The 14,558-nt window shown below is 40.7% G+C and overlaps 1 protein-coding gene across 6 annotated transcripts in view; it reads right to left on the bottom strand.

Moving 5' to 3' along the window:
* Positions 1-14,558, bottom strand: part of SERINC5 (serine incorporator 5) — a 106,863-nt gene that overhangs the window by 13,341 nt on the left and 78,964 nt on the right. For all 6 annotated transcript variants that reach the window (XM_072606446.1, XM_072606445.1, XM_072606444.1 and 3 more), the window contains exons 7-8: positions 13,292-13,387; positions 10,894-11,020 (exon numbers count right to left, since the gene is read on the bottom strand). In XM_072606446.1, coding sequence (XP_072462547.1) covers positions 10,894-11,020; positions 13,292-13,387 — 223 coding nt within the window. The remainder of the gene's footprint in view (positions 1-10,893; positions 11,021-13,291; positions 13,388-14,558) is intronic.

Genomic DNA, 14,558 nt, shown 5'->3' on the forward strand with positions numbered 1-14,558 from the left:
TTTATAGCAACTCTTTTTGTAGTGACCAAGAACTAGAAATCAAGGGGATGCCCATCAGTTGGGGAATGGTTGAAAAAGTTGTGGTATATGAATGCAATGGAATACTATTGTATTATGAGAAACGAACAAGAAGACTTCAGAGAAGCCTACAAGGACTTATATAAACTAACGTTGACTGAAAGGAGCAGAACCAGAAGATTGTACACAGTAACAACCACAGTGTGTGAGGACTGTTTCAGGTAGACTTAGCCCTTCACAGCAATGCAAGGACCTAACACATTCCCAAAGGACTCTTGAGGCAAAATGCCTTCCACATCCAGAGAAAGAACTATGGAACTGGAATGCAGAATGAAGCAAAATATTTTCTCTTGTGTTATGTTTTGTTTGGGGTTTTCTCATAGTTTCTCCCATTCATTTTAACTCTTCTGTGCAATGTGACTAATATGAAAATATGTTTAATAAGAATATGTGTGTAGAATCCATATAAGATTACATGCTGTCTCGGGGAGGGAGGGAGAGAAAATCTAAGACTTATGGAAGTGATTGTAGAAAACTGAAAACAAATAAATTAATAATTAAAAAATTTAATTTAATTTAAAAAACAAAAGTCGCTTGGGACAATAACAAAAAATTAAGTGATTTCTCCATGCTCATCATGGCTAATATGTGTGATAGACAAAGACTTATTCAGTGGCTTCAGAGAGTAGAAGGGAGACCAGAGATCACCTCTTCCAACCCCCTAATTTTATAGAAAGGTTAAGTGAAAGTGCTGGTGGGATTTGTACTCATATCTGTCTTCCTGGCTCCAAACCCTACGTCACCCGCAAAACCATCTCTTTGCCTAACTTGGCAGACCAAATTGTGATGATAAATAATGTAAAAGTAGTGTTTATTCATAAGATTATAAGCTTATTAATTGAATTTAATTTTAAATGTTTCTAATTCTGTTACCAAGGCTAATAAAATCAAAAGAAAAACCTCAGAGACACCAGATTCTTGAGTTTATAAGAAGCAGGTCAAAATATGGCCTGACAAGAAAATCTCAGCAATTAGAAAATTACATTTCCTGCCCTTTTTACCTCCTCCACAGTCTGAGGAATACATAGATATTCTACAATAAAAATGTTTATATTCATCATTCTAGGAATATGAAGATATTCCTAGAAAATTTTAAACCATTGGGGAGAAAATAACTTAAAATCCACTCCCCAAGGAGGAAAAGACATTTGGAGAATTTAAATATAGGTGCAGAATATATCACTCATTTTCAGGAAAAGGACTAAGAAAATACTGTTTTTAATCATATCAGGGTCTTCTGAGTTCTCATTACCAATGGGTCACAGTTATCCTCAAAGCTTTCTGAAAAATATAGCTTTGCCTGGATTGGCCAAATAAAGCTTTCTACCCTTTCACATGCTACTTTATTTTTAATCTGCTGCAAACATTTATTTCATGGTATGTAAAAGATGGCAGAATGTGAACCAGGCCAAAGGAACCAAGAAGGGATTGTGTCATACATACAAAGACTTTCTTTGCCTCATTACAGAGGTGAGACACACTAGGAAGAATCCTAGCCTATCTTCTGGAACCTCGCACTGAAGGTATATTGTAACTGAGAAGGAACTTCCCAGCATTAAATCCTAAAACTACTGCATGCTTCAGAATGGAATCATCAAATGTTATCATCCCTTGTATTTCTGCCCTAGGGAGCTGGCAGAGGTGGGGAAGGGGGATTGAGGGGAAGATCTCTGCCTACTCCTACGTGGATCACAGGTTCTTAACATGTTTTTTTAGTGTATAAGTACTTCAATGTAATTGGGTTCCTTTGTAAACTTATGCCTTTAATTTTATGTATTTAAAAACACTCTGAGAAAGAGCTATAGGATTCATATGACTACCAAAAGTCTATGACACACAAAAAACCCAAAAAGAACAAGTCATGAAAATGAAGTTCACAAGCAAAGAAGGCACCAACGCCTTTCTTTTTCTTGTGAAGAGAGTAATGCTTGAGGACAAAAGAAGTGCACTGCCTCCCCCTTATATTTACATTGGCACGTGGGGACAACAAAGGGAAAGGATCTCACGAGGACGACTGCTTTATGTCAAAACTCCCTATTACACAGTTTTTAGAAATCGTTTGGTGGGGAGGGGGAGATTCAAGACTGGCTAGCAACATATGAACATAGAATTTGTCTGGTTATGTTGGAGGTGAAAGGGGCTGACCCTCCTTGTTTTACAGGTAACGAAACTGAGGCTCAAAGAAATATAATGACTGATGCAAGGCCAAATTAATGACAAAACCAGAACTAGAATCAAGGTCAATAACATGTTTTCTATGTTGTTCATCGATTTAAACTTCCTAAAAACAGAATTTTTCTTCCACCCTTCTTGTCTTCCTGCTGCCTCCCCTCTCTCCCCCCGAAATTGTTCAATATTTTAAAGAAAAGTCTTTGGGAAAAATAAGTAAGAGACACCTCCCCTCCAAATTTTCCATCTGTTTTTCTGGGTCTGCACTCTCAAGTACAAGATAATATTAAATAAGTGCCTTTTTTCTTTATTCTTAGAAAACACTTTTAGGTAAGCATTAGTGAAATATGGCTTGGGGCAATCAATTGGTCTTATGTCAAGAGTTTTGGTTAGTTTTAAATAAAGTCAGTTGTAGCATGCTAACTTTGACTAATGCAGGATTTTTCTTTAAGGGCAGGCATAATTATTTGTAATTACTCTAACCCAGGAAATTCTTATCTTCAGCATTCCAGCTTCTGCTAAGACTTGTCTGCTTCATTATAGCAATGTAGGTGGTAACCCAGCACTTTGGGCTCCCTCTACATTCCTCTTTCTGGTGCTACATGGCAGGCAGACTTTCAAGCATCCTCAAAACTTCTTCACTGGAGGCAGAATGACTTATGGGTACATGTATGTACCCCCTAAAAGACAGGTTTGAAACCCAACACCTGTTTCCTGCTCACTCCATCCAAAAGTAGCCTGCTTGCTTTGACCTTCCTAAAAATTTTCAAAAGACCATGGAAAGATGGTAGAAAATTATACCTAAAACCTAACCTTCCCCTGATAAAGTCTCTGGCACACTCAGCAACCTTCCAAATGGGATTTCCCCAAGAACTCAATGGTGATCCCAACAGTAGCGCTGGATGCACATGTAATTTAACACTTGTCCTTCTGTTTGTTACAAAGTTAGAGAGCCACCAAACATCAGACCTCGATGGGAATTTGGAGATTGAGGTGGATGTCTCAAAGAAGTAAATTTCAGTTAGAGGTGAGAAAAAACTTCCTGTCCGTAAGACGTATCTACAGGTGGAACTGATTGCCTTGGAAGGTGGTGGGTTCTGCCCAATGACCACATGGCTGGGATGCTGGGGAGGGAAGTCCTGTTCAGGTAAGACTCCCAAGGGTCCTCCCAGTTGCATGAAGTTTAATCCCCAAGAGGAAGAGATGGCCTGTCCAGAAGTAAGAAGGATATGATGACTGACGATCTACAATGGCTCTATAGTACCGTTGTGTCCATAACCAGGTATTAGTGATTCCTTAAGGAGAGCTCATTTGTGATGAAAGGTGGCCAGAATCACACTACCAAAAAGAGACAAGGTCTACGTGTCTGAGACAAAAACAGGTGAAAGAGGAAGGAGAGAGAGGAAAAGGGACAGAAGGAAAAGAGAGATAAGAAAGGGAAGGAAGGAAAAAGAGAGAAAAGGGAGGAAAGAAAAGAGAGAGGGAAGGGAGGAAAGAAAGGAAAGAAGGATAGAATGCAATTGATAAGCTTAAGTTCAGAGATTTACAGCCATAAGATTAGGTGAGCCAGTAAGATTCACCAAGAACAGAAATATTAACAAATATGCATGACAATAATATGTCACTTCGGTTGTGTCTGGCTCTTCATGACCGGAGCGGTTTGTTGCTGCTGTCAGTGTTTTGTTGATCAGTTGTGTCTGACTCTTCCTAAGTTGTTTTGGGTTTTTTTGGCAAGGATGAAGAAGCAGGTTACCATTTCCTTCTCCAGTTCATTTTACAGATGAGGAAACTGAGTAAAATAGGAAACTACCCAGGGTCACACAGCTACTAAGTATCTGAGGCCAGATTTGAACTCAGGAAAAGGCCTGGCACTCCATTCGCTGCACCCCCTAGCAGCCCCATAAAAGCAACTACTCACATTTCTATAGCACTCTGAGGTTTATAAAGGACGTTTAACAACTCTGTGAGCTAGGTAGTGTTTCTCTCTTACAGCTGAGGAAAAAGAAACTAAGAAAAGGGGTGATTTATCCATGGTTACACTAGTAAATAGCTGAGGCATGGTTAGAGTTCAGGTCTTCTAACTTCAAGGTCACAGATTAGGATTTGAGAAGGACCTTAGAGAATCAGCTAACTCCAATCTGAGGCCCAGACTGTTTTTCTAACTCCATATTCAGACTCCTTTCTACCACACTATGCTGCCACCGCTAATCTCTACTTCTGCCTGCTTCCTTCCTTCTAATGATGCTCCACTCCAAACCCATCACACTCTCCCCCACCTTTTTTTAAACTGATTCTCCACCTCAAGCACCAGGAAATCCCACCTGGAATTCTGATATAAGTCCAAACACAGACTCATGAACAAACACCAATTTAACATCTTTAATGACATTACCCCCAAGGTAGCAGGATGGCAAATGAGCATTTCCCTTAAACTCAAGAAGTATTTCACGTCACGCATTGTTTTCTAATTATAGGACTGTGTGTACTTAATCACGGAAAGCATCTATGTTGGTCTAGCTTCCTGTCTCTAAGAAGGCCTATACTTCGAACCACCATGGAAAAATAGTTGTCAATGTTTCCCTATGAGGTCTCTAAAAAGAGAAGAGGTAGATGCTACGTGAAGCTGGAGGCAGAGGGACGGAAGCAGGATGGCTAGAGTGGGACATCAGCATTTATGGCAAACTATCCATAGGAAGTGACCATAAAAAGCAGTGTTTTCTTAGTAACCCCGGATGGCCACTTAAATTAGGACAAGAAAGGTCTAGAACAGAGGTTCTTAAACTCTTTTATTGCCATGGATCCCCTCTGGCAGTCTAGTGAAGCCTATGCCCCCCTTCTCACAATAATACACAAAATAAAATGCATACGATTACCAAAGAAAGCCAATTCTGCATCCCAAAGAGATCATGAAAATGGGAAAAAGTTCCATACGTACAAAAAATATTTATAGCAGCTCTTTCTGTGGTGGCCAAGAACTGGAAATCAAGGAGATGCCCATCCACTGGAGATGGCTGAACAAGCTGTGCCATATGAATGTAATGGAATACTACTCTGTTATAAGAAATAACGAACAGGCAGGCTTCAGAAATACCTGGAAAGATTTATATGAACTGATGCTGAGTGAGGTGAGCAGAACCAGGAGAACATTGTACACAGTAAGAGCCACAGTGTGGGAGGACTGTTTCTGATAGACTTAGCCCTTCACAGCAATGCAAGGACCTAAAACATTCCCAAAGGACTCGAGGCAAAATGTCATCCACATCCAGAGAAAGAGCTATGGAGTCTGAATGCAGATGGAAGGAGGCTATTTTTTGTTGTTTTTTTCTCGTGGTTTTCCCTTTTATTCTGATTTTTCTTTTACAACATGACTAATGTGGAAATACGTTTAACATAATTGTACACGTATAATCACGATCACGTTGCTTGCTGCCTAGGAGACAGGAGGGAGGAAGAGGGAAAAATTTGGAATTCAAAATTTTACAAAAATGAATGTTGAAAACTAGCTTTACGTGTCATTGGGAAAAACATTAAATACCATTAAGGAAAAAAGAGATTTTCAAACATCAGAGTTGAAAAGAGACCCTCCCTCTCCCATTCTCCATCCTCCAATTATTAAAAACTTCTTTATAGTGTGCAAAAAAAATGGGAAAGTGAAAGTTCATGCATCAGACTGATCCACTGTGGGCCTGCCCCGGCTGCCATGGCCCACTCCGAACCTAAATTCCATTCTGTCCTTTCCTTCCACAAACTTGAACTATTTGCTTAGTAAAGTTAGTCTATGCAGAACTAGAGGAGGTTGCTATTATCCTAAATATTAATCACTAACTACCCCGACAAGCTGCTTCTCTTTCCTGCCAACTTCCAACAAGTGATGTGCTCATGGGAAATGTTAGCACTGCGGAGAGAAAAACCTTCCTTCTCAGAGATGCAGTTTACCACACTGGACAGAATACTGGACTGGGGTCAGGAAGACCAACATTCGAATCATATTCTCAGATACTTCTTAGCTAAGTGACCCTGAGCAAGTCACTTATTCTCCGCTCATCTAGAAAATACTCCTCAGTTCATCTATAAAACGAGGAAGATAGGCTTGAGGATCTATAAGATTCCTTCCAACTCTAAACTCATGATCCTCCACAGGAATCTCACTATTTTTCCTCCAAGCCCTTTGAAATCTGGTCTCCGAAAATCTAAGTTATTAAGTCAGATTATACTTGGCTTTCCTCTTGTTTTCTATCACCAGTTATGGAGGGAAGGGTCACTTCTCCCCAAGGGTCCCCTTATTTCCAACCAATTCCTATTAGTGGTAATCAGATTTGGTACAGGTTTTTCATTGCTTCCTCTACACCTTTTGTAGAATAAAATTACAGGTTCGTAGGACCATAGACCCAAAGCCAGAAGGGACCTCAGAGGTCATTTTGTACAACCCCATTTTAAAGAGGAGGAAAGGTCCATAAAAGTTGAGGGACTGGCCCAAGGTCACACATGGTAGTGAGTGAAGAGACTGGAACCCAAGTCCTAACCGAAATCACTGTTGCCTCCTCACCATTGAATTCAAGTCTAGAGAGAGGCATTCAGTGGATGTCTGGATAACCAGTGGTCCCCCACTACTTATATTTTTATATTCCTGTAGTAGACTGAGAAAAATAAATAAATACATTTCCCCTGCTCCTGAGTCCACTGCCCTTCACTAAACATTATCTGTTATGTTCCTCTTTCAGGGTCTCGGACCTCTTCACATGAGTGAACAACATGAACAGAACCCTCCTTCCCCAACCACTCACCTTTGTGCTATCTTACTTCTTTTGGAAAAGGTCTTTCATTCATCTCAGAAACACATTCCAGCTATCACCACCATCACCATAATAACTCACCCTTCTACAGCTCTTTGAGGTCTGCAAAGCATTTTACACGATCCTCACAACAAACCTACAGAGTAGCTGCTGTCATGCCCATTTCACAGATAAAAAACTGTGCCCACAGGGAGGAGAAGAGACTTGTCTTAAATCATACAAACTAGCAAGTGGTCTGAGGCAGGATTTGAACTCGGGTGTCCCTGATACCAAGGCCAGGGCTCTATTTCCTACCCTACCTAGCTGTCTATAAATCCTGGTTCTATCACTCAGTAGTTCCTGTGAGGCTTTGCCTCCTTGTATTAATAAGAAATCTAGTTCTTGTTTGCCAGGTAAATTCTGGGCATCTGCGTACAGACATTTGAGACCAAGGGTTTTATTGCATACTGGCTCCTTTCCTGGGAGTCGTCACTAGTGACTCACCTGAGGGTCCCTCACTTGCTAAGCATGGTCTCTTATATTGTGTCAGCCCTGCTCCTCCCTAGTTTCCCACAGTCCCACGGGCTCACAGTCAGGGCCAGCAATCCCTTATCTTTGGTAGCGGCCACCCCTCCCTCATTATCCTCTTCAGTCTCCTACATTTTCTGCACTGGGTGGTACAACGGATGGAGTGCTAGATATGGAGGCAGGAAGACACTACTATGAATCCTGCTTGAGACACTGGTTTCCTCATCTGTAAAATGGGGATAATAATAGCACCTACTTCTCAGAACTGTTGTAAGGATCGAAGGAGATAACACGTAAGAAGCACTTTGCAAACCTTGAAGTGTAAATACGTCAGCTATTATTACGATGATTACAGTTCATGTGGATAACCAGCCATCAGCACTTCAGATGTCGTCTCCACCTCATACACAGACTCAAAGGTGGAATTGCAAACACAGATTGCCTTAATGATAACCTTCTTAATTGCCCTAATGACACCTTACATATTAATTATATGTGCACATACTACAGTGGAAAGAGGGCTGGATTTAGAACTGATTTGTAGCTACAGACAAGTGCCTTTGGGGCCATCTTAGAGATGGAAGACATGCCAGTAGATGAACTAAAGAATCAAAGGCCTTGAGTGAGTGTTAAACGTGTTCACTATCTATCCCTAACAGGTTTTAGAACTTGAGGAATGGCTCATGAAAGCTTAATCAAAAATCCAGGCCACCAAATCACCTCAAGATCCCTGGAGCAGGGAAGAGTCTCTTCACCCTCAAACCCATGGTCATCATCCTGACAACGGCAAGAACTTCCTGGGAAGGTTCCCATACACAAGAGCTGCTGCGCTTGTTCAGTCATTTTAGTTGTATCCAACACTTCATAACCCTATTTGGGGTTGCAAAGATAGTAGATTGGCTTGCCATTTTCTCCTCCAACTCATTTTACAGATGAGGAAATTGAGGTAAACAGGGTTCAGTGACTTGCTCAGGGTCATACCATTAAGTAAACATGCCACTTAGTAGACACTAAGTGACTAAATAAGTGTCTGAGGCCAGTTTTGAACTCAGGAAGATGAATCTTCCTGACTCCAGACCCAAAACTTTACTCACTAGGTCACTGAGCTGCCTTCTCCCACGCTGTCCATATTAAGTGGTTACTATCCTGGAGCACTCCATGTAGTTATGAATGCTTTGCTTTCACCCCTAAAACCTTTCTTTCTGTCTCTCTTGATTATAACTTCAGAGAAAGGCGTTCCCTTGAGCTCAAACAGCTTCACAGCATCTGAAATCTCACACGAATTCTCTTCCACTCTTTACTTACCTACCCTTAGCAGATCCCAAGCAGATGACCAAGGGTGGGCATTTCAATACGATGCCCCTCGTCCCTTTCAACCAGTTATGATGCCCCCAAATCCCAAAGTCTAGCTCTGGAACTAGTAGTAGTAGATAGGCTCTTATTCACCACCAATCACCATCCCAGAACCCTAGAAAACTGAGAGATGATTTTCAATATTCAGTAGGCACGTGACTTTTCCTGAGTAAAAGGTGAGAGCAGGGGAGAAACTTTTGGAGATACCATCACATCATGACCCCAATTACTATGCAGACTTGGAATACCACAGGCCTGCCTCCCAACTTCAGCCCTCCTGAGGCCTCAATTGGCTGTAGAGAATATCTTCTAATAAGACCCACTGGGATATGTAAGTCTTAGACACAGGTTTTCTCCTTTTCCTTTCCTTAGTGGGGATGTTGACTTACACTTAATTTTTGATTTGGAGAGGTCTTTGCTACCAAATATAACTTGAAATGGGTAGGAGAAATAACCAAGTCTCCTTATTTAAAAAAAAAAAACCACCACCCTAGAATTCCCATGAGGAGCCCTCTTTCAAATGGCTCAAGTCAATGATCCTAATTCACTAGCTCTGCCACTTACTAGCTGTGTGAACATATCTATCAATCTAAGCCTGTATTTTGCCCCACCCCTAAAATGAGGGGGTACATATTACATGGTTTTTAAGGTCTCTTCTCCCTGTAAATCTGAGATCCCATTCCCGCTCATCACAAGGGACAGAGAAGAAACGGAGATGGGTGTGACATCAGGGTCTGAATTCTGCCTCAGATGAGAGATACGTAACTCTGGACAAGTCACTTCACATTCTTGGAGCCTCAGTTTCCTTCTTATAAAATGGGGTTAAAGGATAATAGCCTAACTCATAGGGTTGATGTGAAAATGAAATGAAGTTCATTTACATGAAATATTTTGAAAACCTTGAAGGGCTATATAAACGTGAGCTATCTATCATTGTTATTCCCTGAGAGAAAGTCAGTGCAAGGATCAACCCTCAAAGACTTGGCGACTCTGATCGATACAAGGATCCAAGACGATTCCAAAGGACTCATTGTGAAAAAATGCCATCCACCTCCAGAGAGATGAACTCTGAGTACAAACTGGAGCACAACTTTCTGATTTTCTCTGTCCTTACTGCTCTTTTCTTGCAACATGGCTAATGATTTCACGTGTGTAACTGCTATCAGGCTGCTTGCCTTCTCAGTGGGTGGAGGAAGGGGTAGGAGATAAACTGGAACTCAAAATTTTAAAAGGTTAAAAATTGTAAATTTTTTTAAAGTAAAAAAGGTTAAAGATCAGAGTGGAATTCCAACAATACACCATTATCTTCATGATTATTTCATTTCTGTAATGGGAAGGTTAAGATGGGTTCATTGGATAAAGTGAATTTTCATACAGAAACCAAATATGTGGACCAAAATGCAGTGATAGGCTCATGGTACACTAAAGGTAGTCTATATCCTGAACTCAACTTACCTCTATAATAAGTCATTTATCTTTTCACTCTCCCTTCCTGATTCTGATCTCTTCACTCAGGTTATTATTTTTGCTTAGTGATGGAGCAAATCATACCAGGGACAAAAGACAGAAGAGTGCTGTGCTTCCATGTCTTGCCTAAGGAGCTGCCAAGACTATTGGAGTGCTGAATCATGGATTTTGGCACTAAGGAAATGAAACCTTCCCATCTTTTCTGGATGGTTTACAAAATGGCGGCATGTGCAGCTCACATACCATCTCTATCAACAGGAAAAGGAATGTCTTTGGATTATAAAGTTGCTAAAACTCCCCAAATGGAGCCACCTGGGAGGTCTTGCCCAAAGGTGCTATTCAGGGAAGCATAAACGCCACGGCTCCTCTCTTTGATTCACCTCATGGGTGAATACCCAGCATTGTCTTTTCATTGCTAGCACCACCAATCAAACTGGCATAGGGATTTAACTGTTCCACACACCCCTACTAGCACCTCTGCCTTACGTCCTCAGGGCTACCCCCACAATCAAGTCCGGGTACTTACCACGAGTATAAGATGCAAGCAAACAGGAGTGTAGTCCCCAGGCCCGTGACCAGATTTTCATCTCTATAGAGTTCCTGGCCGAAGTTAGGTGAACAAATTGTTATGTTCTTCTGGTTTTTATCCAAAACTTACAAAGGAAAAATAGTAACCACAGTCAGTGAGGAGTAGCTTCCCATCAACTCACAGAACAAATGACAACATTCAGGGAAAAGCTAGCCCAGTTTCAGGAGTCTCTTAATCAAACTGGTCAATTCTTACAGAAACTATTGAGATTATTCACTGTAAGGACAAATACTAAAGCCGAAGCCACATAATGAGAAGACAGGGCTCACTGGAAATGACCCTGATTTGGGGAAAGGTTGAAGATAAAAGACAAGGGGACAGCTGAGGATAAGATGAATAGAGGGTGTCATGGAAGCAAAAAACATGAGTTTGGACAGCCTTTGGAGGATGAAAGGACCTGGCATGCTATGGTCCATGGGATCACAAAGAGTCAGAGGAGAAGGCTGAACAACAACAAAAACCCAGCCTTTGCCTTCCCTCAGAATCCCAAAGGATGAGCCCCATGAGAGGCTCTGACCTACAAAATCAAACATTGTCTAAGATAGACTTACAGGTATTTCTCTAGAGAAATAGATGGCAACCCTACTTCACTTCCTTATTCGGGGTACACCAAGGAAAGGAAATGACATGCAGGAGATGTGCAATCCCTATTTGGAACAAGTCCTTGGACTCTGCTCTGGCTGGGAGCTGCCCTAAAGATGAGCTGAAGTGACCATAAGTCCTACATTTCCAAAAATCAACAGGCTCATGTCTTCATCTCTTCTAAAGAAGATGAGGAAACTCACACACTTTCAATGACCTCTGTATTAGACAATTATACTAATAGCTTGGTGTCATTTTATAGGTTACTTCTCTGTGAATACCCCGTAAAGCAGGCACCTTTATTTCATTTTGTTACTTCTGTACTTCCTAAGAAGAAGGCAGGAGAGTTCAAGAAAATATTTAAGGTAGGCCCTTTTAAAAGAAAAACTTTTCTGAAAAATCATGGCATCTACTTTATCCTAACTTCCTTAATATTACCCGATGTCCTGGTCCACATGGACCCCAATTCTGAATACAGAAGCTGGGCTTCATTACCAGCTCTGACCATATATAATTAATACAGATCTGAAATCACCTTAGAAACCATTTCACAAACAGGCACATCCTAGGTATCTGAAGTTGCACTGAAATTAGGACGAGCAATTGCGCTTTAAAAACATTGTTGGTTTCCAGCCCAGTGGAAAAAATCTTTTTCTAAAGAGCACTGATCTCAGCCCCAAATAGGCATTTTCTGTCTAAGTAGAACCATTAGAAATTAAAAATAAATGAGCTCTCATCGCTGCTGTAGCACTTCCACCATTTTACCATAACCAAGTAGCACAACAGTCAAGACCTTGGGTCTGTGAAAAGCCACGAAAGAAATTAGGCTTAAAGCAAAAACATCCAGGATGTCCTCTTTGTCTTTTGGGTTTTTGTTATTTTTAACTGAGAGCTAGTCCTTTAATAACATAATCTGAGTCTTCTACCATCAACTCTTCCTCTTCTGAATAGCTATATAGAAAAAAAAAGGGACAGTACATACTGAGTTTTCCAAAATTCTCTCAATCCAAAAGGGAAGATGTAGACTTTGTGATGAATTTAATCAGAGAAGGAGATTCATCTATTTTATGCACAACCCGGAAGCCATGCTTAAGCTTTTATACAATAAAGAGAGCTTTGATAAAGATGAATCACTGCTTTGCCTAAAAGAAAAGTAAATGGCTTGAAGTTCAGAGCAGGCAAAATTTTACTGGCTAAGTTCAATCTTTGTTCACAGCAAGAATTCTGCAGTTGTTTAGTCTGTTAGTCATGTCTGACTCTTTGGGACCCATTTGGGGTTTTCTTGGCAACTACTAACGTAGTTTGCCATTTTAGTCTCCAGCTCATTTCACAGATGAGGAAACTAAGGCAAACAGGGTTAAATTAATTAACCAGAGTCCCACAGCTAGTAAGTGTCTGAGACCAGATTTGAATTCAGGTCCACCTCGCTGTCCTTTCTAACATTCTTACTAAAGAAATTTTTGGCAAGGTCAACCACTTAGAATGGATATAGTAAAACCGGCTCCTATCAAGGGATATCAGACCAGCCAACAAATAAGTAGCTGGCAGCCTGCTGCTGCCTTTGCTTCAGAACAGCCAAAGGGAAACAAATAATCATCCCTGATGTATTCACAATTAAGGCTTTCATTAGGCTAAAACACCTCCAAGTAACAACTCATTTGAATTTTTATGTTTTCAAACAACTTATAAACATGAAGGCAAGGTCCTTCCTCCACAAATCACACACACTCCACACAGCTGAAGCATCACTTACTTGTCTCCACAGGTTTGCTGGAAAGAGCTGAGAAGGTGAGATACGTGACATAACAGCTAATGAGGCCAGACTGCAGCAACCCAGAATGAGGCTGCTCTGTAAAGGAGAAGAGGTCCATGGTCAGACAACCCTAGAGGCCAGAATACAGAGGGCTTAGGCGCCATCTGGTCAAACCCCTTTGTGTTATAGAAACTGAGCTCCAAGGTCCCAGACTTAGTCAAGAAGAGGGCCAGGATTCCAATCCAGGGTTTGGACTGCAAATTCAAATGCTTTATGCTGTACCATGCTGTTATGAATTTGGTACAAACATCTGGGAAGGGGAAACATCATTTTTTCCTGGTGGATCTCCTCTGAATTTGGGTTTACAGGCTCCTAACAAAACTACCTGATTCTAAAATTAGAGGCCTGCCATAGTTTGAAAGGAACTGGGCAGAAGGAAATTACATATACTCTTACACAAAAGGTACTTTCTGCTACTATCTAGAATTTTCAGCGATAATTAACTTTGATAATGTTTTTTTAATTTAATAGAGTTTAAATATATAGTTATATATTTAATTACATATTAATTTTACTTACGATATTCTTTATTATGTATTATATTATATATTATACATCATATTGCATTTATTATATATTAATATATTTTTAGGAGGAACTTGCATAAATTCTGGTCCACAATGCTAGAGTTTTTTTGCCAGCACCTCATGATAATAATGCTGAAACATAACCAGCCTGAAACCTAATCTGATCCCTAAGCACAAAAGTGTTACTCCAATTATTAGACATCCCTAGTGGCTCCATGGAATAACATAAAAGAGATATCTTGGGAACAAAGCACCACAAACTCTCTTCCACAGATAGATGCACATCAGTCCCTTGGGGATAGGGGGTCAGACAACTGTTTCTTCATCTGTAAAAGAGCAAAGGCCCTAATGCTTGATGGAGCCTTGAGCAAAGAACAAAACAGATACCAATTAAGGAAGAAATCTACTGGAAGCCAGGCTCCAAGAAAGAGAGGTGTCCCTGGCTCCTAAGAGGCTGGATTGTAAATGAACAGGCTGACTGAGCTGTGATTTAGAAATGTTAGCTCCTACATGGGATCATTAAACCTGTTTTGTGACTAATCATTTCCGGTGCGATTTTTTTGGATTTATGAGGACACCACAGTTATAAAAAGGACTCGCCAATTACTCACCATGCTATCGAATCTTGCAAACTGAATGAAAAACGCACTGCCTGTCATGGACGCCTATCATGGATAACT

This window comes from Notamacropus eugenii, chromosome 4 (assembly GCF_028372415.1).
Source record: "Notamacropus eugenii isolate mMacEug1 chromosome 4, mMacEug1.pri_v2, whole genome shotgun sequence".
Classification (NCBI taxonomy): domain Eukaryota; kingdom Metazoa; phylum Chordata; class Mammalia; order Diprotodontia; family Macropodidae; genus Notamacropus; species Notamacropus eugenii.